The sequence below is a fragment of the Biomphalaria glabrata genome, chromosome 3 (genome assembly GCF_947242115.1).
Source record: "Biomphalaria glabrata chromosome 3, xgBioGlab47.1, whole genome shotgun sequence".
Taxonomy (NCBI): Eukaryota; Metazoa; Mollusca; class Gastropoda; family Planorbidae; genus Biomphalaria; species Biomphalaria glabrata.
In genome coordinates, this window is record NC_074713.1 from 13,235,001 (window position 1) to 13,259,092 (window position 24,092).

The 24,092-nt window shown below is 32.8% G+C and overlaps 2 protein-coding genes across 3 annotated transcripts in view; one reads left to right on the forward strand and one right to left on the reverse strand.

Moving 5' to 3' along the window:
• Nucleotides 1-367, reverse strand: part of LOC106056314 (thyrotropin receptor-like) — a 184,939-nt gene extending 184,572 nt beyond the window's left edge. The window contains exon 1 of the mRNA XM_056023923.1: nt 1-367. This exon is cut by the window's left edge and continues 155 nt beyond it. The gene's annotated coding sequence lies outside the window, so the exon portion shown is untranslated.
• Nucleotides 368-5,064: 4,697 nt separating this feature from the next.
• On the forward strand, nt 5,065-22,777 carry LOC106065565 (uncharacterized). 2 transcript variants are annotated; one of them, XM_056024269.1, is made up of 23 exons: nt 5,065-5,270; nt 6,827-6,932; nt 7,190-7,356; nt 8,039-8,156; nt 8,493-8,586; nt 9,225-9,324; nt 9,855-9,931; nt 10,105-10,243; nt 10,417-10,488; nt 11,872-12,021; nt 12,651-12,792; nt 13,288-13,383; nt 13,751-13,830; nt 13,918-14,004; nt 14,246-14,374; nt 15,470-15,556; nt 15,693-15,738; nt 16,032-16,167; nt 16,737-16,863; nt 18,093-18,245; nt 19,203-19,337; nt 19,976-20,150; nt 20,359-22,777. In XM_056024269.1, exons 1-23 carry the CDS (start codon nt 5,145-5,147, stop codon nt 20,592-20,594), a joined length of 2,778 nt encoding a protein of 925 aa, XP_055880244.1. In that variant the 5' UTR covers nt 5,065-5,144; the 3' UTR covers nt 20,595-22,777. The 2 variants fall into 2 exon arrangements, with proteins under 2 accessions (XP_055880244.1, XP_013079853.2); XM_013224399.2 differs by having other exon boundaries at nt 8,496-8,586.
• The last annotated feature ends 1,315 nt before the right edge of the window (nt 22,778-24,092 follow it).

Consider the following 24,092-nt stretch of genomic DNA (forward strand, 5'->3'; position numbering starts at 1 on the left):
TTTTCGAAACAAACTTTCAAAGATATGCTTTTTTAAAAACCTTTTTTAGTCCATTTAAAAATAAAAACTTTTGTGAAATGACTCCGATTTTAATTTATTTTTAATTTAATCCATTCACAGAACTTGAACTATTTGGGAATAATCCTCAAAAAAAAAAAATCAATTCTTTTAGAACCAGCTCATGTTATGTTTTTTTTTGTTTTGTTTTTTTTTTCACGAGATCACATTCACCAGAAGTCAGTCTTCTTCTAATTATTGTCCCCTTGTCGTCTGCTCACTGTTCAAAAGAGGAATGCGTTTTTAAATTTCCGGCGCGCATAGCAACGGTACGCGGTGCTGCCCCCGTCAGCTCCAACCCCAATGACTGTCCACCGACCTTCCCCATCCCCCACCCCTTCCCCCACACCCACAGTGAGCGGTCGTGGAATATCTAGCTGGCTGAAGCGAAATGTCGCTCTCGTACATACCTCGCGGTCGAAACATTTGGCGCCAGCGTAGAAACCTACCAGTCACTCTGCATTTTTACAGATGGTTAATACAACCCGAGTTGTTTCCCCTCTCCCTCCTAAAAAAAATATTCTTTTTTTGCATTGATATGAATTGTATTGGTTATTATTATTATTATTATTATTATTATTATTATTATTATTATTATAAAAATGAGCCAATGGTCATTTTCTCGCACTGCAGAGATCGAGATTCGTTAAATGGAACAAAATTCATTGTAATCTCCCCTTAAAAATGTCCGCTTAGAACAGGGGTTCTCAGCCTGTGGATCGTTGTTATTGGAGCATGGGCGTAGACATGGGGGTTGGGGTTCATGTCATTTGTAACGAAAATCATATTTACATGCTTCCAATCGTATCTGCTCTCTATGATGAAAATGACCTTGAACCTGGCAAACAGATAAAAAATGATAATTTCTGTGACAGAACATTTGCGCATGTCTGCAGACAACATGTCCTCCTACTTTCCAAATCTACTTCACATCCCATGTGCACTTGCCAGAAATCTAATGAAAGTCAAAGTGAAAGATGTTTAGGAGACAGAAATAGTTGAAACATTTCTCTTGAATTAGGCATACACTCAACGTTTGCAGCCATGTTCTGATGTGTCAGTGTTGCACCGTCTTCTTCCAATTGCAATAATAGATTTATTTCTCGAAACAGCCTGTTTGTTATCAAGTTTAAAAACAGAAAATTGTCACACGTGTGGAATGTGAATATGAACTACAAATGTCAATAAATGCACGTCATAAAGAAATTATTTTTATTGATGTGTAGTAGGATGATAAGGAGAAATAAATAGTTCATGAATGACATAGTGTACCGTGATGAAACATTAAGATTTGGCAATGCAAATCAGATATTTACATTAGGTCTACAATTATACATTTGTAACATCATACTTATGCACGAAAATAATTTACTATTGGGGCCAGTTGGGGGTCGTTAATAAGTGAGGAAGTGTACAAAGGGGTCGTGAATAAGTGAGGAATTGTACAAAGGGGTCGTTAATAAGTGAGGAAGTGTACAAAGGGGTCGTTAATAAGTGAGGAAGTGTACAAAGGGGTCGTGAATAAGTGAGGAATTGTACAAAGGGGTCGTTAATAAGTGAGGAAGTGTACAAAGGGGTCGTTAATAAGTGAGGAAGTGTACAAAGGGGTCGTGAATAAGTGAGGAATTGTACAAAGGGGTCGTTAATAAGTGAGGAAGTGTACAAAGGGGTCGTGAATAAGTGAGGAAGTGTACAAAGGGGTCGTGAATAAGTGAGGAATTGTACAAAGGGGTCGTTAATAAGTGAGGAAGTGTACAAAGGGGTCGTTAATAAGTGAGGAATTGTACAAAGGGGTCGTGAATAAGTGAGGAATTGTACAAAGGGGTCGTTAATAAGTGAGGAAGTGTACAAAGGGGTCGTTAATAAGTGAGGAATTGTACAAAGGGGTCGTGAATAAGTGAGGAATTGTACAAAGGGGTCGTTAATAAGTGAGGAAGTGTACAAAGGGGTCGCCAAGCTAAAAAGGTCGAGAACTGAACCGCTGGCTAAGAAATAATCCATTGATGTGGCAGGCCTGTAGCAGTACGGCCCTTGAACAGGCAACAAGAATCTTCTTAGGGAATGTTCAAGCGCTCATAGATGTCTGCGAGTTTAGTTCTCACCACTCCTTCGGCTTTTATCACAATGAGGAATAGTACATGTATTATTATTTTATTATTATTATCATTATTATTATTATTATTATCATTATTATTATTATTATTATTATTATTATTATTAATTATTATTATTATCTTTGTTGATTTTAAGAAGCCCCCTAATTGGAAAATTTTTGGTAATCTGTCTGCCCGTCTGTTTGTCACGTTTGTATCTCAAAAAAAAACAAAAGGTGCTACCGTGATTTAACTGTTCGATCACCTGTATCTGGCTAATATATAGCTAAACAATTTTCACTTATATATTGTTTATATATAGTTATATATAGTGTTCAATTGGTGACAGCAAAATGAAAACAAAAAGAAACTGTGCCATATAACATGTTAGGTTACGTAGGTGTGGAAACTGAAAAGAAAAAAACAACACTAGTACGTCTGATGCCTTTGAGTCAGCTTTATTCTTCAAAAACTATTCATCCCTATATTCACCTACTAAGACATAGTCTTCGATTCTGAAGAATATGGATGATGGCATTATTTCACGTAATTTGAAGATATAAATTGACTGCAGTATTTCATATAATGACGAAAACACTGCTGCGACATACGATGCAGATCAAATCGTTGACCTCCGCCAGGGTTCTCTTTGCGCCTGTCCTCGACAAGGGCGTTTCTTTTGGTTTCAACTAGTGTTCCGCGATCTTCGCTATCTTCCAGCTATCTCTTTTCTCCTCCCAGCAACAACTCAAACAAATTAATTCCACTTATCTTATTCATGGTAAACCAGTAACACAGACTAAAAACGCAAAATACCTAGGTGTTATAATAAATGAAAAACTGTCATGGAATCCCCATATAGATGAAACATTAAAAAAATCAAACAAAGAATTAGGGCTAATTAAAAGAAATTTCTATAAATCAAATAAGAACATAAATTAAATTGTTATTTAACCTTGGTTATACCAATAATATCCACTGTTTGGGACCCCTCAACTCAAGAAAACATTAAGAAACTGGAACAGACACAAAATAGAGCAGTGAGATTCATAACAAACGAATATTCACATTTGACTAGAGTAACACCTTTAGTAAAATCACTAAATTTAGAAAGCCTTCAGGATAGAAGACTTAAAAGTAAAGTAGCAATTATACATAAAACACTGAACCATAATATTCAAATATAAAACAAAATTTAATAAAATACTCAGAAAGACACAAAGATAAAGGCACATTCCTCGTTCGATATGCTATGACAAATTTGTACAAATACTCCTTCTTCCCTAGTGCTATAATAGCATGGAATGGGTTGCCTGAGCTAGCCATGAAAACCAGTGACTTGGCAGAATTCAGGTCATTGGTTAATATGCATGACTAAATGCATGACGCGTAGGACGTAATCATCTTCTTTTTTTTTGAAGTAATGTTTGTATCATATAAGATAATAAGATAAGATAAGAAAAGAAATGATTGTGCAAAATTTCAACTTGATCCAAGATTGGATGTGGGAGAAGTAAGTTCAATAAACTTTTACCAGACAGACAGAGTTGATATAAGCTTTGTACAAAATAAAACGTTTCATAGTCTATAGTTTAACATCTTTAGCAAAAGACGTAATGAATAAATGAATAATTTTACAAAGTTTCAACATGATCAGTAAATTGGAAGCGGGAGATATAAAATTTACAAGATTCTACCCAGAGAGAACGATCTATTCTGGGCGTATCTGATTTGAACGAAATGATTACAAAGATTATCGAACATTCGCAGCTTTATATAGATTTATCTATTACAATAGTTTAAAAAATATGTTTCCCCATCAATAGTTAAGATTCAATGAAATAAAAGGAACCGACAATAAATTGCATTGTTCCTTGAGGAATGATACTGACAGTGAGTATTGTCTAACAGCATGATCACCAGCTCAGCTTTCTTCTCTTTACCATATTGAGGAGCTCCTCCATCTCTGGTTTAATTAGTCCCTAGGTATTGAAATGAGAAAAACGTCTTTTAACGTTTGATTACTTAGATGAACGAAAAATCTTGGGGTGATCTCCAACACATAATCTTGTAGCCTAGTTTGCTTTTTTTTTTAGCACTAATTTCCTTGCCAATTGATTTAGCTGCAACTTTCAGTTTGGAAATTAGTTCTTATACCTGATATGCATTTTCTCCTCTGAGATCTAGATCTATATCATGTGCAAAAATGAGAAGCTAGGCATTCTAGACTCTAGGAAAATAGTAAATGGAGCCGACGAGAGATTGCATTCTTGAAGCACTCCTATGAATATTTATATAAGTCTATCTAAAGTTGGGTAACATGTAGATAAAGCTAATTGTTGGAAGGTCTACATAGTTCCGTCTTCAATAACCCAAATATGCTAAAAAGTGACACGAACAGAGGAAAATGTTATATTGGACCTATGAATTAGCCTATTTTCCAAACTGAATCTAATTGTGCATGTGTTTCGGTTCTACTTTTAAATTTATTTTAATCTCTTACACTTTTGATTTCTTAATAGGTCAAAGGGAAGATCTTTTTTTAAAAAAAAAAGTAAAATAAAAGTAAACTAAGTAAATCTACACGACACGATGAATGATGTGAGGTCATATTGAATCAATATTTCTCTTTTATAACATGACATTGGAAATCTTTTTTTTTTTAAGTAACGTTTGTAACATAACATCTATAAGATAAGATAATTGTGTTATTGGCCACTATATTTTGGTGAAGCTATGATTACTTCCTTCTAGTGTCTAGAGAACTCCATATCTATAGCAGATCTAGATCCTATTGAAACAATCGGGGTTTGGGGGTGGCAGTCTGTACGCCCTATTAGTAATTTATTTTACATGTATTTAGTAAAATAAATTCGCTTCAACAAAACAGCGATATTTTAATTTAGCGTTTAATAGTTACACTTTTGTTTATTTCCGGGTCAAGTTATAGTATGTAGAAAACAGACCTAATTTTACAAAACTATATTGTTAGAAATGAATTCTACAGCCCTTTTATTTTTTATTTTATCTCAATTTTTTAAATTATCATATGGAAATATTCGATTCGTATGCCCCAAGCCATTTAACCCGACATCAAATCATGAAACTGTATCTTACATGGTGAGTAACACTGAGTTAACTGAGTAGTCTACAGAAGATCTTCAACTTGACTTGACTACTCTACTGAGTAGACTACTCTAATTGAAAATTCTGTCTCTGAGACTCTCTACTCTAGTCTACTACACTACTACGTAACTACTCATCTACTGACTACTACTAGTACTAGACTCTAGTAATCATCTACTCACTACTGAGTCTAAGTAGTCTGTGTAGTTATTCAAGCTAGTGTACTAGTACTAGACGTCTAGGTCTAGTACATCTAAATTATTCTAAATCTACTCTACTCTACTGATCTAGACACTCTAGTACTACTAGAACTAAAGAACTACTACTAGTCTAGCTACTATTACTTACTTTTAGTACTAGTACTAGATCTAGTATTACTAGTTCTTGTTCTAGACTAGACTTAGACTCTAGACCAGTAGATAGATATCATGAGTAGAGTCAGAGTAGTAGTTGTAGATCTACATTTTACATCATTTAGATTCTAGTGAGTAGATCTACTTATTATTCTACTAATCTGAATTCTAATTAACTTAAACTCTAGTGTCTAGTAGTAGTAGTATTCTAGTAGATCTATAATTAGTATAATTACAAATTGAACTAGTCTAGTTTACTAACGACTAACTAGTCTAGATTATATTTATATTCATATATTGACTAAAAAAATATATTATAAAATATAATTATAGTAAGTGAAGTCTATTGACTATTTAATTATCACATTATCATGCAATCATTCCTGATACATCAATTTAAGACATTCAGTTATAATATCTAAACATTAACTACTAGACTAGTGTTACTCATATTATATAAATGTTGAATTGTTTCATTGTTCAATGTTTGACATGTTTTGGATGTTACTTCAGAGCTGAGGATAACTTTCTTCCGAGTCCCAACCTCCTGCATGACATCAGGGAATAGGAGTGGGCAGGGTTTGAACTTGGGATAGATAGGTAGATAGATCTAAATTTAAATGCAAAAGTTTCTATCTTGTAATCCAATGGTGACAACAGAAATGCATGAGTCATGGTTATGTCCTGATACTTGTCTTATTTTCAAACAAAATAGATCTAAATCTATATATCATAATATAGAATTGTTTTCTAGAGGTTGACAAAATTATCTCTTGTTTGTTATTGAAGTGGCTTATGTCAGGTGAAAAAAAGCATATAAATATTTTCTCAATTTAAATATCAAAAACTTTAGAAATAATCTAAAATTTTCTAAGGAAATGTATAATTAGTATTTAAATAAACCCTGAGATTGAGGTTCTAGCTTATCAGCAGTGACAGTAACTGCATCTTCACCTGCTTTATTTTCCATCTTTGTAAGTCATTCACTGTTACCTTAGAGAGTTGATAATAGTCTTTCCATATAGAATAGAATAGAATGTACTCAACAAAACTCTTTTGATCCTAAAGTTAATTGAACATATTGAAAGCTAAATGTTGAGTTTTAAGCAGCATGTATTGTAAAAGGATTTTGTTTTAAAAAGACACCCACTTGTATGTTTCTAAACTGTTTAAATCTAGTTCTCATTTTGTGTTCAGGCTGAAGGTGCATGTGACAAGGCAGATGAATCTAGCTATGAGGATGTACTAACGATTTCTCCAGGACCTTTTACCATCAGATTTGAAGAAACAAAGTTACAGCTTGGTATAAAAACATTATTATAGTACATTAATATATACATTACATAAATATTTGACATAATTATTTGTAAGTTACAATTTTTGAATAAAATAATAAGTAATATAATAATCTATTCTAAAGATCTGACATGAATATGAAATGCCTAGGACACATTTTTTTTTTTACTAATGAAAATAACTAGTGATTTGTAAAGGCTACATAGCTTATTATTTTTAGTTGCTCTTTTTTTTTTTCTTTTAATTTGGTGGATTTTATTGCAGGCTCGCCATTTCGAATAATTTTAATGGAGAACACAAAAGAACCTTCACCCCAGAATGGAACAAACTCTACGAGTGGGATATTGGAGAAAGAAAAAAAAAATTGCTTGTTACTTGATCACATTCCTCACAACAACCATGCATTTATAACAAAGGAATGTTCTGAGAAAGTAAGTCATTGTGTTATTCAAGATAGTAGTGAGCATTTCTGTAGATAAGGATACAAATGTTGCAACTCAAGGAAATTGCTCAGCCCCACTTAATCACATGCTTCACTTCTATAAAGAGAGAATTTTTAGACCTTTCATTTCCTAAATAGTTTGCCTCTGTGATTTTATTGAGTTTGCTAAATTACTTTTTTTCCTACTATTACTTTATATATTTGTAGATTTGGCAAGCTTAACAATATTCCTTGCTTGTAAATAATGTTTATGTGTTTTAATATTTTATGTAATTAAATGTTGGATAACTTAAGCCTTCCATGTGTATGTTAAAAGTGCTATATAAATTAACTTGTCTTGATAATTATTATAATGTCACTGTGGAAGAAAATAATAGGAATATGGCTACAAGTGTAATAAGCAAACAAAATTGGTGAGCTAAGATAACTTTTACTTAGATTGCATTTTTTTACAAAGACTTCTCAACTCTTATTTATAAAAACAAAACTAAGATAAACAAGATATCTCCCTTTTTTTTTCTTCTTCTATTTTATGTAAAAAAAAAAAAAGTGAAATTAAGATCAAATGAATTTTTTTTAATGCAATCATGTGATTGTCATTTATAAGAAAGCTTGGGATAGTGTGTATTGAAACTAAATGTACACTAGTCTTTTTCATTCTTTCTCTTTAGGGAAACCAATATCCATTGGGCATATGTACTGGAAGCACATACTACATAACTTTGAGAATTCCGGATATCAATTGTGAAGACTGTACACTTCAATTGCAACAAATTATTCCCAGTAAAGGTTAGTGCTGTTACCAAGTTTAATAGGCTCTTAACTCAAAATGGTCTTCTGGGCTGTTGTTGTTGTTGTTTTTTCCTTTAAAAAATGTCATCCCTGTGAGTGTTATACAATATCAATTCTTTTTCACTTTAGATATCATATGTTAGTAATGATGTAAGGGAAGCAACTTGTAAAATAAAAATAAAAAAAGATAAAAGTCCAAAAACTAGATTGAATGTTTAAGAAAAAATAGCAATCGTTAATAAATATTTTGGTTCTTAATGTTTATCTGAGCAGTAGATTGTAAGATTGTATCACAATGTTTTAAAAGCTACTAACAGAAAAAAGTATTTTAAGCAGGCAATCAGCTGTGTGATATGAGCCAATCAAATGAGACAGGAAATGCTACAGATTGTATTGTGTACTCCAGCTGTGCCAGGATCAGGATAAGGTCAGTTTGTTGCTTCCCTGGGTTGTGTGGTGCTTGTAGAAAGTACTGGAAAATAGGGATACAGATGTTTCAAAAATAATTCAAGAGTTTGTAGAATACTGTAGTATTACCAAGTTAAAAGAATGAAATTAACATGTTTTATTATGTGATTTAACTTTTATTCCAATAATTTTATTTTTTTTCCTTTCAAGATTAAAAAAAAATTAAAAATGTTCTCTAATTAGTAATAAGTTCTCTGTATTTCAATATTTCAAACAGTTTTGTAACAATAATCAGAAGCTAGAGAGTTACAATGAAATACCAACTATTTGCTTTTTCTATGATATAAACAAAACTACAAATTAGCCTGGACTTGATGGCATTATGTCAAACAAATTTGTTTCTATTACTTCAAAGAATATCACTTTTATTATTTTTCTTACTAGCTACTGGAAATCAATGTGTTTAGTAAACTATAATTAAATGTAATGTATTTAAAAATTAGCTTGTTTTGAGTGAGCTTGATCATGGTAATCTTTTTTCAAATATTTAAATATTTGATTGGAAAGTTTAGTATTATAATTATCCATTAGGTCACCTAGTCTGAACAAAACTAGATTAAATATAACTAGCGATTTTTTTTTTTTGGTGACATCTAGTCCAACGTTAGATGGCGCCACTAGAACAATGGATTACTGTGCTGACTACATAAAGAATTTACCTGGAGACTGGCAGTACAGGCCAGAATATTTGTTCAAGGTGAGATCTCATTTTGTAACACATTGTGTTTGCTCCAGTATGTTGACTAAATAATTTTATTTCTTGAGAATAAAACAACTAGGTTTGTACATCAATACAACAAAATTTAACTATTCTCTTTTTTTTTTTTTATTCAATTGTTACAAAACAATAATAATATTTAATCTTTTTATGTGGATACAAAAATTAAAAGGTTTTATTTACCAAGAATGTAGATGTTTGTTTCTTGTGCAAAACTTGGCTTGCATCTTCTCTGCCTTGATTAAAGGACAAAATTGATCATTGTGTCCTGATTATAAATCTGTGATATTTGGCTAAGACTTTAGTGCTAAACAAGAATTATGTCGAAAATGCCTGAAATTTCAAATTCAATTGTTAAAAAAAAACAACTCCATTGCAGAATATCACAGACCAGACTAAAATGTAACGAAAACATCCAACACAAAAATCTAATGCTTCTCAATAGTAGAAAATTTTAACAAATAAAATTTATCCCTGTGTAGTTTTAGTGTTTATTTATTTTTTTCAAGACTGACCAAGGCGCCACATTATCATTTGATATCAAGATGAAAAACTTACACATCGACATACCCAGTCAAACAAAGTTGTAAGAATTTTTTATTTTTTTTACAGAAATCAACTTTAATTTTAAATCTCAAAACTCTCTATTTGAATCAACCATTTTCTTGCATGTCAAAATCCTTAATTAGACATTAAAATATTGTTTATAGAATTGATCAGTTTAAAAAGTGTCTAGTACATGTGTTCTACTTTGTGCAGAGGTTTGATAGAGAAAGTTGAAATCAGACAAAACTTGACAGTCTTATGGAATGATACTGTTAGAGAAATACTAGCAAAGAAAGCTCCTGTTTCACTGGTTTGGAGCAATTTAAGTGATGATGCCATCAGAGAATTATTAGTAAGTCTATTTATTATATCTTTAGTTTTGTGCAGCTTGAAGCTTAACCCTCCCCAACATTGTGGTAAATCATTTTAAACTCAAATATTTATCCATAATTCATTCACTTTCCAAAGTCATTTGATTTCTATCAGCTCTATACATTGCTATAGAATCAATATTATTCTTTACAGAGAGAGAACCTTGTTTTAAATATTATTGACTCTGAAAGATCTGAAGCTGGAGATATAATTTACAATGGCCAGGTAAGTCTTTTAGTTAGTTAACCCTTTGCAGATGGAGCATTTTAGCATGTCTTGTGCCAAAAAGACGGAGCACTACTGCCAGCCTTAACGCTTCTCTTACAAAAGAATTCCAAACAAATAAACTAATTACTTTACATACACAAAACTATATATATATATATTATTGAAGAGAAATAAATGAACTAATACAATCTTATGGAATTTATTTGAAATATTAACATTTATTAAAATAAGCCGAGCTAATTTGCATAATTTATGTGCATAAATTTACAAAAATGTTTTTTCAAAACAGAACAGAATTAAAAAGGTCTAATACTTGTGTTTAGGGAAACAAGGCACATGGAGACTCTTCAGACACTTCTATCACATTATTTTACTATCCCCCCCCCCCCCCCCCCCCCCCGGTACCATGGAAACAAACGCCTTCATTATTGTCACAGTGACAGTCACCCATTTATGACCCAGGGATCGTTTTTTTAGCTGTTTGTTGGTCAGAAAGTTGGCATCATATTTATTAGTCTCCCTGACAAATGTTTGAACTAAATTGATAGTAAAAAAAGAGCATAAAACAGCCTATTGGGTGCTAATCCCTTGGTTCTCAAATGGGTCTTCTCTATCCAGCTCCTCACCCTTACTTCTAAACCATGTTACCAAGAATAGACATCGTCAACACATTCTAGATCTAGTATCAGTCATATCAGTGTAAACTTAGATCTAAAGTTTCCTCAATTCTGCTCTTATTTTTATTAGGGCTATCATAGTTTAAATAAAATCAGAGTCAGTGAGTTAGCTTTCATCAATATCAACGGCTGACATGTTAAAATTTTCACTTCTCACTAGCTAACTTCAAAAAATCAATAAAAAACAGCGAAGGAAGCCGCCATTTCAGTCTACTAATATGTTAAAATAGTAAAAACTAATCTGATTGGCTGATACAAACACTGGCTAGCCAATCCTTTGGTTGGAAACATCGCGGCCGATATAATCGGGCGGCTCGTCTTTTTTGCCAAATAGCCTTGGGCCGTCGTCTTAAGAAGGTTAAGAAAAGCTCAAATTTATTTTATGTAAGCATTAGTGATTACCTTTCTTCTATGGACTGCAGAATATCTTTTCATTATATTGATTGTCTTTTTTTCTGATATAATTATACTTTTTATTTTATATGTTTTTTTTTAACTCATAAAATATTATTTAAGTAATTTTGAAAAAAATTTAAGTAATGTGATTTTAAAAAAAAGTGTTTATATAGTGTTACGTTCAAATACATAAAACTATATTTTTTTGTGCATTCTTGATAGGCATGGCAAACAAAATAAGATTGCTTTATTGATTTTTATTTAAATAAGATACATATCATTTTAGTGTTGATAATATTCTGTTTAGCAATTCACTGAAGGTCAACTTGGTCTGCTGTTTGACTCGTACAGTGAAAGTGGCTGGCTTGTAAGTGAACGGTTCATGGGACCACTGGTTGAGGATCCTATGGCCGCAGTGCCAGCAGGCCCATGTGCACCTGCTGTCAAATATTTCATGGTATGCAAACTTTACAATTTCACTCCAAATGTTTGGACATCATGCACAGCACTACAAAGTTTTACTAACAGACTGATTGTAAAGTGTTAGTAAAAACTGTCATGTGCTACATTTTAGATCTTAATTAAAACTGTGATGGCTAGCATAATCATTAAAAAAAAAACTCCTAGAGTTCAGGTTAGATTAACCATTTTATACATTTGTAATAGAAAATGACTCATTTATTTCAGTGGTTTTAATTTTCCCACTTGTAAATATTTGTTATAATTTTCCAACTAAAAACAGGACATGCAACTTTCAAATGTCCATCCTGCTGACATTTCTGATCCTTATGAAACTGTCCACAAAATGTCCTTTTTTTAAATGTAAAAAAAAACAACATTCCAACTAAGTGAGGTCTTATTATCACAAGTATTACCAATAGCTGGTGTGGAGCATCCTGAGAGAAAGAGCATCATGCTACTTTTCCATGACGCATATTGAAAAAAAAACATCAGCTTACTGGCAAAAAATCTGGTTAGAAGAAGAATGACATTTTTGGTTCTGTTAAACACAATGATTTCCTCTTCTTTCCAATCAAGTCTATTAGCCATGACTTCAACAGCTTTCTTTTCTTTTTTTTTCTAAAGGCCTCATTGGAGTCAGTTCATGTAACAGCTCATGGGATTATTGGAATGATTCTGATAGAGAACAGAGCCTACATTACAGCTGTTCTGCATGTAGAGAGGGAGAAAGTTGAGACTGTCAGTCTAGTTGGCCCCAGCCTTGTTGGTCAGTACCCGAATGTTGTTCAGAGAAATTATCTTTGTAGAATGAATGCTAGTCATTGTTAGTCATTCCCATTTCTTGTTAAGCATCAAATAGTATATCATTTATTTTCTTCAAAGGATAATTCATTTGTTCTGTTTTTAAACATTTTTTTACAGAGATTAATTTTGAGTTTTTTTGTTTTTTTTTAAAGCTATTTGTTTGTTTATTTAGTTTATGGTTGGACAACATAAACTTAGCTCAGAAGCTTGAGTTCAAATGGTGGTGAAGACTAGAATTACTTAATTCAGGATTTAACTAAAGCTGTGTCAATTAGAGCATAATTAAAGAAGCACAGAACTTTTCACCTAGATTCACTTACCCTCACTTGTCAGCAAGAGAAAACTGAGCATGCCAATGTAGTGTTTATAGACACTATAGAAATCTAATATTAATAATTTAACATCTTTTGGTTTTTGTTTTTTTTTACATTTTTTTTTTTCTCTTTTGACTTTACAGGTATTCCTTCCATTGACATTAATGTTTCTTCATCATTCTCTGGAGTTCTAATGACAGCCTTAGACTTAACTAAACAGATTCCATATTTAAACACAGGTTCTTATATAGATTGTATTTATACATTGTGGTCAATTGTTGAACATGTGATGCATTCTGTTTTATTAGCTGTCATAGATAATGGAAATCAGAATTTTAGCTTACAACTTTAATTCTCTGTTGCTTTCTGAAGTTTTGGAAAAGTTTAACGTTCATTAATAACCTGACATTATAGAACAAAACATACAGAAACCAGACTTCATTTTTCAACCAAGACTTGCTAAGAAAAATAAACCCATCTTTTAGTGTCTGCGAGATTGTTTTCTTGAATTATAATTTGTAACATGATTTACACTTTTTATATTTCTTCTTTTTGTATGTAACTAGCATTGGACTATTTCTAGTATTAGACTGTTTCTGTCTACAGTGAAATTTCTCAGGACAGTTAAAGTGAAGACTGACAAAGAGAAAAATGTTTTAGAAGGCGATTTTGAGGAAGGAATGTTTGTAAGTTTTTTGCATATTGAATTTTTTTTTTTTTTACTTCAATCTGAATGGTTTAATTATTTCCACATTGTATTGATTGTATTGTAGGCAGTACTGCGAGATGAACATGGACATGTTCGTGGCATGGGGAGTTTCCAGTTTACTCAGGGACAGTGGCTTCAAGTAGACATTGTGGTCAGTACCAGATCCAGTAGGAATCAACCTTATTTCTTATGCTAGCCAATCACATTAGGACATTTACACCTTTCCAAAATTTTTTTTTTGTTTTACATTTTTTGTATAAAAACTTTTTTCATGTTTTTATTTAAGTTTTTTATTGATTCTTTATAAAAACAAATAAAAAATTTGTTTTCATTCCAAATTTTTATCTTTGATACAACTTTTAAAATAACTATGTAATCTTTCTATATTTCAGTTAAATGACATTACACCTACTATACTGTCAGTCCTGTTGCTTGGGCCTGATGACACAGTCCTCGCTGACCTAAGCAGAGAGACAATCCACTGCACAGAATCTTTCTGTTGTGTTCAACATTTAATACAAGTGAGTAGGACACTCTTGTAGCTCAATATAGTTTTAGGTTGTGGAATATCTTTTGTTTCAATTACTTTTGTATTCTGTATTTTTCATGCTCTAGTCACATGCTCAGTCCAATCAATTTGGTGGATGTGGGGGAGGGAAGAGGTTTGTGGAAGAAGGTTTCTGTGCTGCCTTTAGGCGCTCAGCAAATACAACTCAGTTAAAATCAGGATTTGAACTCAAGCCTTCTTGCTAGGTAGCCAAAGGGCTTGAGTTCAACTTAGCCTAAGTGTTGGTCTCCTTCTGTTGTAACGACTATGGTTCATCTCGTAAAACACTTTTTTCATGTAATTGTGAAGCCCGATTTTGGAGAGACACTCCCGTCCACATATATATCAGGTTAAGATTGCTTTCGCTTTGGTGGTAGAGGAGCCGGCCATTTTTCATATGGCATGTTTTTCTTACAGAGCTGAGGCCCAAGTTGTTTTGCTGTCCACAGTTCTTTTGTTCATCATCTCTCTCCATGTAGTGCGGTCTAGGGCTATGTCTTCCTAATGGTCAGTATCAATGTTCACTGTTTTGAGGTCCCGTTTGATTACATCCACATACAGAGGTGGGGAGACCAGTTTTTCTTGAGCCAGACGCGAGTTGCCTGTACAGAAGGATTTTCGGGATGTGAGTGTCCTCCATCCGACAAACATGACCAAGCCAGCACAGCTGGCAATTTATCCACACATTACACACATTATAGCTCAAAAAGTTTGTACTTCAAGTGGTAACTTGGCTAGCAAGTGAAGCTCTGTTGTTTTATATTTACAAATTACTTATCTCACTAGCTGGTGCCATGTTCTGATTGGAGGAAGTTCAATCTTTCAAAGATTCTTTTCAGATTTCAAGATCTCTGTAAACTTAACGCTTAGGTTTAAATTATGTTAGTCAGAGACCACTAGTCTAGGAGTAGAACATTTTACTTATTCGACAACTCATTCTTAGTTTATTGTAGAGGAATGGATCAAAAAGGAATCTTAAACAGTTCATTGATTTTTCTGACTGAGTGATAATTAAAATGGATGTATTGTTTATTAAACTTTCAGTTGGTATTTTCATTTTTTTTGTCAGGAACTAAGCAGCCAATTAATCCTTCATTTAATGCGAGGCCAAGTCATGGTTTATGTAGCTACTGTTGGAAGAAACGTGACTGGAAAAGTAAGTTCTCTTTATTTATCTTCTATGATAATTTTTTTTTGTTAAAATAATTTGAATAATTAGATCTATGTGTAGTAGTCCAATTTAATTTAACTTTTTTTTTCTCCACAATTATGTTTACTTTTTCCATTTACAGATACTTGGTTCTCCGTCTGGCTACTGCAATATGGTGGATGGCGCATGTGAGCTCTTTGACTTTCTTTAGTTGTAGTGATAAGTGTTTTGTTTTTTTTATATCAGGATTTCTCAATCTTGGGGGTAAGAACACTCCAAGAATTCTGGAAACCAATTGTGGGATTTAGCTGGACAGCATTCTCAAACAGAAAATTAACCTTTGTGGAAAGTACATAAAATATGAACAATTAAGAGAAACTAAACTGAGAAATACTTTGTGAAATCATCAGTGAGCCCAGAATAATTTCAAGTTTCCATGAACTTTTCCATCAGTTCCACAAGTTTCTCGCATATTTTTCAGGTCAGGATTCTTTCTACCAGTTTTCCCTGAGTGGTATGGGCATAGAGGATATGAAGAGTTCTAATGGAGAGATGGAAGGGATATGGCAGGAGACTGCAGCTTATGTTTTAGACAGGGCTAATGTCTTTCACTATTGGTAATGCTTTTTGTTGTCAACCTTTGCATTACAAGAAAACTTTTTTTTTTAAATCACTCTGTTATGTGTTGCTATTATGAACTAATAATAATATTAAGAACTAATAATAATATTAAGAACTAATAATAATATTAAAAACTAGTACCTATAGTAATAGCTCCCCAGAATTTCATAAGAACCTAGGTTTAAAAGTTTGTGGTATTTTAACAATATGTACATGGATTTTCATTAGGTTTTGTTAGGTTAGGTTCACAATGGATCAAAGTACAGGGGGTTAAGAATAATAACTCTTCAGAACAGAGGTTAACATCTTCTGTCAATCTGCAAACTAATTGTGCCATAAAGACAGGCTGTGCAACTTTATGCATTCTAGGACAAGACAGACTATCATAATGCAGACAATAGTGACCTAAGTATTGCCTCTTGTTTCCATAGTTTGTTGACTACTCTTCCTACTATCTTCAATTGTTCCTAATTAAACTTTTTCTTCCACTGCTAATTGTATCTTTAGATATTTTTTGTTTTGTTTCACTGAAATGTGTATCAAATGACCTACATATTTTATCTAGTGTTCAAGTTGACAATGCCAACTGGAGAGGACAGAACTACAGTCTTAATCTGGTGAAGAATGAAGTCAAGATTGAGGAGATGATGTTTACACAACTGAATCAACTAAGTCACTCTTATCTGGCTTGTGTAAGTGCATCTTATCTTATAAATCCCAGGTGTTCCTTCAGAAGAGAAGAGAATTACATCCAACTGGTATCCATGTGTTTATCCATGTTAACTAGAGACTTATGTCTGCTAAGCCATTGGTTTTCCTTGCTTATTCATGCTCTAATGGCACTAGGGAAGAAAGAGCACTTGTACAAATTAGTCCTAGCATATGGAATAAGAAATGTGCCTTTATCTTTTTTTTCTTTCCAAATATTTTATTAGGTTGTGTTTTATATGAACAGCATTTTCTGGCTGGAAAGACATGGTCCAATTTGGGTTCCCATTTCTGTTATTCTTCTAATTCACTTTGTAAAATTTCAGCTTATGGTTGTTGTTTTTTTTCATTCATTACATTATGCAATCATCTACAAATAGTATAACTTTTTGTTCCTGAGCTATTGTTATTTGGTCGGTCATATAAATTATTGTAGGTTATATCAATTAGAAACTTAGTAGGCCCAAGACTGTTCATTGGGGTACACCTCAGATTACTGTTACTGTGATTTGGCACCAACCATTTTTCAGTTTGTTTTCTCTCTATCTCATTGGTATAATGGACTAGTACCAAAATATTTTAATTTTTTTTAGCAAACTATGGTGTTGAACTTTTCCAAAGCTTTAGTAAAACGACATCTTTTTGCTCATTAATATTTAAGCCGTTTGAAAAGTCATCAATTAGACTTATTATTTGAGTTTCACATGACCTTTATTTCTGAAAGCCATGTTGGCATGGAGTAAGGATATAATGTTTATATGTGATTTATGATGTTGCTACATGGGTTCAAGTATTTTACATGTGATGCTGATGAGGGATCTTCTATTTTAAATAAGTGTAGAGACGGATTCATTATTTCACATCAACCACACATATATGTATATGCTTTGGCAAGTTGATGTGTTTAAATGAGTACAGTATTGAAACACATGTCAGTCTCAGATGACCACTGTATCTGGCTGCTATATATCAGGCTGATAAATCAGGATGGTGGGTTCAAAAGGTTGAATTGAAATCTTGGCTTGAAATGTTTGTGACAAAAACTTTATTTCCTTCAGTCTTATCTTTATGAATCTTAATAATTTAAACAATTACATTGAGTTAGTATGATCATCAGGAAAGGTTGGATACATTTAATTGTAATCAAATTACAGTAGACCTACTTTAAGATTCACTTGTTACATTTATTAGTTTGACTTGTTTGGATTTACAGAACAACATTCCCCTGGATGAAAATGCTTCAGTCCTATCAACAATGGCTGTAAGTACACAAAGGGAGATGAATCTGATCCTGTATGATGGACATAAGAAATTTCTTAAGCAGCAGTTACCATCCGTCTTCAGAGGAAAGTGTATAGTTGACAAGGTCAGACAATATTGTAGCTGTTATTTACTTTAGTAATGAACTTCGGGTGTCAAAGGTCAAATTAGAATTTTAGTAATGTTCTTGAAGCCTTTTAAATTCTTATCCTTAGTATATTTTTTTTGTTCTTACATAGTTTATGATATTATTATTAATTCATTATTCATATTGAGGCTTTATTTTAGCATTTGTTGGAATCTTTTCAGTTATTTATAGATATGTATTGTCAGAGTTACATTAGATTTGTGTGTAACTCTCTAGTGAGATAAGTAGAGAAAAGTATCACAGTTGCAATTAGAATTGGTGCATGAATGAATGGTCTAATCAGTTGTACTTCTAGCAAGTGACATGCCCCCCCCCCCCTTTTTTTTTTCAAGTATAGTCCATGAGTTATTTACTATAGCTAAATCAATAATAGAAAAATGATCAAATTTCTAGTTTTATTTTGATCTAAAATATGCTGGACCAAGTTGAAAACAAAAGTAATAAACAGACAATAATTGTCCAAGCAGCAAAATGTCATTTATTGTTCATGTGTTGAATCATAGTAGCTTGCTATTGGTATAATCTATGTAATATTTCTATAAATGGAATTATTTCCAGTGCAGCTAGAACCTTATCTCAATAGATTTGCTGTCCTAGTTCTCATCATCAGTTCTGCAAGGCTTATAGTGGGATCATCCTTTTATTACAAGCTTATATCAGCTCACTCTGTTTGTCTGTCTGGTAAAATGTTTGTAGACATTATTTCTCCCACGCCCAATTTCAGATCAAGTTGAAATGTTGCACAATTATTTCTTGTACCTGACAAAACAAGAATCAATTTTAAAACATAATCAATTAGTTAATTAACTGTTAGTAATTAATTATTTTGTTTGGTATCCAACAAGGGAAAGAAATTATAAATGCTTTTTTTTTAAAGTATTTTTTATGTTTTTCTTGTTTTTTTTTTAAATCTAGATTCATGTGGTAGGAAACGGACACAGCTACTGGTCTGAAGAATCTGTTCCCATACCTGACATCTTTGCAGTTGTTTCAGACAGCCTGAAGTTTATCACAGAGAAAAACACATCTGTCTACTTAATGGCCAATGAGGTTAGACTTATTTATTCATTCACTACATTTATACATATATGTGACGTTTAAATCATTATTGTGTTTCACTTTAGTATTGCAAACACAGCACTTTCTTTGATGTGTTGTATTCAATGTTGGATAGAGTGGAAAATTGCTCAAACTGTGGATTCTACTAGATACCTATTGGTGGGGGGCTTTTACTGTACACTTTAATTGCAAAGCAAGAGAATAGAAGAGTAAGATGAAATAGTCAGGGGAAACTTGGACAGATCATGGCAATGATTTGGTAATGACTTCTTGAAAGTTATAACTTCTTGAACTGGGCCTTACTCAAGGAATGATTTTCAAAGCTTAATTGAAATGAACTTTGGAAGCAAACAATAAAACACTTCATGTCACTCTTTAGCCTTTAAAAACCACTTCATTAAAATCTTGATGTTAGTTTATGGTTTATACTTAGTTTTTGATACTTTTGGAAGAATCTTCAAATTTATATTTTTTTTGAAGTACCAAATAAATATGAATATTTCTATAAAAGACTTTGGCTGACAACTCTACCTGTTTTACATTAAATGAAAGCATGTATATTACGTTTTTCTGGCGGATTTAATCGATGTCACAAATAAATATGTTGTTTTTTTCTCAACCATCCATAGAAAGCCTATCAGGAGTGTCAGTTTACTTCAGCAATCCAACTTTCTGTGGAAACAGTGGTAGATAAACAGGTTTTCATTCATTCACTCAATCATCCTGGAAAACTGTATTTTGCAGAACAGATTTCTTGTAACACATCTAAGCCCCTGAAAGTCAAAGTACATGTTATTGATGGAAGTAAGTGTTCAGTTCTAAATCAGTCAGCATAGTTTCTAACATTTTAAGGCCTGTAAGGGCTCATTTCTCCTGTTTTTATCCATTTCTCAACTTGTTTTTATCAATTCCTCAACTTGTTTTTATCCATTTCTTAACTTGTTTCTAATCTATTTCTCATTTGTTTTTTTTAATCAATTTCTCAACTTTTTTTATTTATTTATCCTAAAAGTAAAAACAGTTCAAGATGGTCACCATAATGAATGGTGTCACAAAAGCATGTACAGTGTATGGAGAGATGAACAACTTAAAACCTGGAATCAGCCCGAAGTATCAGGCCCCATACTGATTGGCCTCTTAATTGGGTTAGCCTCAGGCGGGGTTTTCCTGGCCTGGCAAGGAGCTCGAATGAAAAGGTTCTCAGAGACATTCCGTGGTCACAATGATAATGTTTTTGTCAGGTTCTGAAACACATGCCTATATAAATATTTATACATATTTATTTATGATGAATTTATTGAATTGGTTGCTAGGAAAGTACAATTTGTTAGCTTAAAGTGTTTTATTTTTAATGGTCATCTGGTGAATACCATCATTCCATAGAAGAGCTGTCTAGTGTAGTGTTAAAGTATCAAAATGTAGAATGTTCCATCAAGTTCTAGTTTGTACTGCTAATAGAGAAACTAGAAAGCCATTTACATATTTGAACAATAAAATGTTTTTGTTATTCATAAAAGAAAAAAGCTTGTTTCAAATTCTAAAACTATTATCTGAAAAGACCAATGTTATTTGCCTGTCAGTATTCTTATACACCATTAATATTAAGTGTTACCTTACTTATACACTGACGTTCATCTATTCATTTCACTTGAGAATTATGATCTTTAATGTAACTATGTACTGTTTTATACAATGCCAGTCAATATACATCCTTTTTATTTATAATAATAGTATGTCTTGCATCCAGTGCTAGTCTTACAACTGTCAATTGATTTTACAGATGAAGATATTATGTTGTTTTTCTCAATATTATATATTGTTAGCAGTTTTTCCTCAATTTTTTTTTTTTTATACATGTAGGTGTTTTTAATTGGTGCTTTTGTATTTTGTTGTTATTTTTTTGTTTCCATTTTTTTTTTATTGCTAAACATTTATGAACAGATTTTTATGTGATTCAAAAGAAAAGTAACTAAGTGGCTGGTAGGATTTTGTGAAGGGTTCAAAATCTTGAAGATGTCAAAAAAAGAAAGTGAAACCATATGTTTTTCTATTCTTTTTCTCCCAAATGTTTTATCTTAAAAGTTTGTTCCAAATAAAGTTATTGCTATATTATATTGTCCATTGCCCAATTTCATGTTCAAACGGAAATAGCTGAATAGAAGAAAAAATATTTGAAGTCACTTTTGGAGTGACCACTTTACTGCATCCTCAGCATCATCCTAAAGAAAGCTTGAATTCATCTTTTAGTATTAACATTTAGAAACCACACAAAACATAAGTGGTTGTTAAAAGAACTAAAAAAAATGCTTTTTTGAGTCTTGGTCAAACTTTTAAGAATATGGGAATATCATCAGGGTTATACAAAATCAATTTTTTTCTAGGGTTTTGCAAAAGTGAAATGCTAAAGCTCTTATCACCTACCAGTAATCTCAAAGTTGGTGGTTGTTTTTTTTTTTTTTTTTTTTTCAGAAATCTCAAAAACAATTTTTTTTTTTTGTATTTTATATGTACTCTATTGCCATATGTTGCGCTAGGTCACTATGTCTTCTACACATTTTTTAAAACTATTTAGAGGTATTGTGTATATATAGTATTTTGTCAAGAAGATCACAATGGTTGTGTTATGAATCTCTGTATTCTTCTGTTGAATTGTTGGTTGAATGAATAGTTGAGTAAGCAGCTTGTTCTGGTCACATATTGAATCAAAACCTTTTGACTCTGTTCAGAGGATTTAAATTCTGTACAGAGACAGGGGAGAGCATTGAACAACTTAATTCTCTAATTTATAAATAAATGTTTTACTCTTTTTAAAGTTACTAGTATCACAACCTTTTTGTGTGTGTGTGTGTTTGTGCTCTGTAAGTCTTTATGTTAATTGTATTGAAGATACCAGGCAATCCTAATTTATCAACACATTTTGGCACAATATCAGATATGTTTCTTTGTACAAATTTCAAAGAAATTGTAGTGACCAGCAAGTCAACTACACATGCATGTGCAATATCAAATTATATTGAAACAAATGAATGTCTTCTCTTTTCTGTGATGAATTGCGAAAGATTTGTTTCTATTGTAACCTATAGTGAAGACATTTAGTTTTTAAACTGGTATTGAAGAAAGTGCATTGCTTATACAGTATTGTATTTTAATTTAATTAACATATTTTTACTATTTTAAGATTTTGTTAACATTTTTTTTTCAGCTTAGATTTAGTTTGTACATTCCATTTTTTAACAAAAAAATCTGTCTCAGTTGTTTATCTGCCTATTTTCTATTTATTTGCCTACCATTTTCTGTTGGTCATTGTGTAATACTATTCAGTAAGTACTTGTTATAGTTTTACAACATTTTGTGCAATCTAGATGTTACTGGACACCTCTCAATATTGTTTTGTAACATTGCTTGGAAATAAAACTGTTTATATGTTGGAATATTGTTTATTTGTTGTTTTTTTTTGCTATCAAAACATGAGACATGGACATTTTTGTTGGTTGCCTTCAGTTATAGAACAACTAGGATTTATCTGATAGAGCACTTCTATGGCTTTAGAGCCCTATATGGGGATATATTCTCAGCCGCATAATAGGAAAAAGTGACACTGTTTAGGTATTAGGAGCCAGTCTTTTGTTTTAGCTCATTTCAGTTTGTCAGGTTCATCGTCATCACTTTCTTGTTGCCCAGAGCTTTCCCTATTAATTAACTAATTGGTTGTTGTTTTTTATTGATTCATGTATTTGTCATCGATCCGCGAATGAAAAGTGGGAGAAAAAAAGAGTAAAAGAATCCACCCAGACAAGCTTTGTAAAAATGTGCTCATCAAACAATGCTAGTCTGGTTAGTTACTGATAATATATAGCTCCTCCTTCGTGATCGAAGATGAGCACATTTCTCATTTCCTATAGACTCGAAGGGAGGCGCGGTGGCTCCTATAGACTCGAAGGGAGGCGCGGTGGCTGAGTGGTAAAGCGCATAGCTTCTGAACCAAGGTCCTGGGTTCGAATTCTGGTGAAGACTGGGATTTTTAACTTCAGGATATTTGGGCACCTCTGAGTCCACCCAGCTCTTATGGGCACCTGACATAAATTGGGGAAAAGTAAAGGCGGTTGGTCGTTATGTTGGCCACATGACACCCTCGTTGGGCCACAGAAACAGATGACCTTTACATCATCTGCCCCCATAGATCACAAGATCTGAAAGGGGAACTTTACTTTTTTTTCTATGGACTCGAAGATGACTGTAAAGTCCAATCCTTGCTTTAAAAAGCCGGCCGCATGGGTGGGTTTGGTCAGTTACAGATAGGCCTGCTTCTTCTCTCAGCTTTTTGTTGGTTCGGCGCTCTTTCACCTTGGCTATTCTTCTTGCTTCAAATCTTGAGGCTCTGAGACTCACAGCTTCACGCCATGAGGAGCGATCGAGAGCTAGTGCTTCCCAGCTGTGAATGTCGATATCGCATTCCTTGAAGGAGCTCTTGAGAGTGTCTCTATAGCGCTTGTATTGACCTCCCTGGGATCACTTTCCTGCACACAACTCCCTGTACAGAAGTCGTTTGGGAAGGCGATTGTCTGACTGACTACATGTTCTGCCCATCAATGTTCGGACCTTTTTACTGTTGCATTGATACTGTTCATGTTGGACAGTTTTAAGATTTCTGTGTCTGATATGTTGTCAGACCAACGCACCTTATGGATACTCCTTAGACAGCGTAGGTGGAAGGAGTTTAAACTTTTTGGTGTTGCGGGAATATAG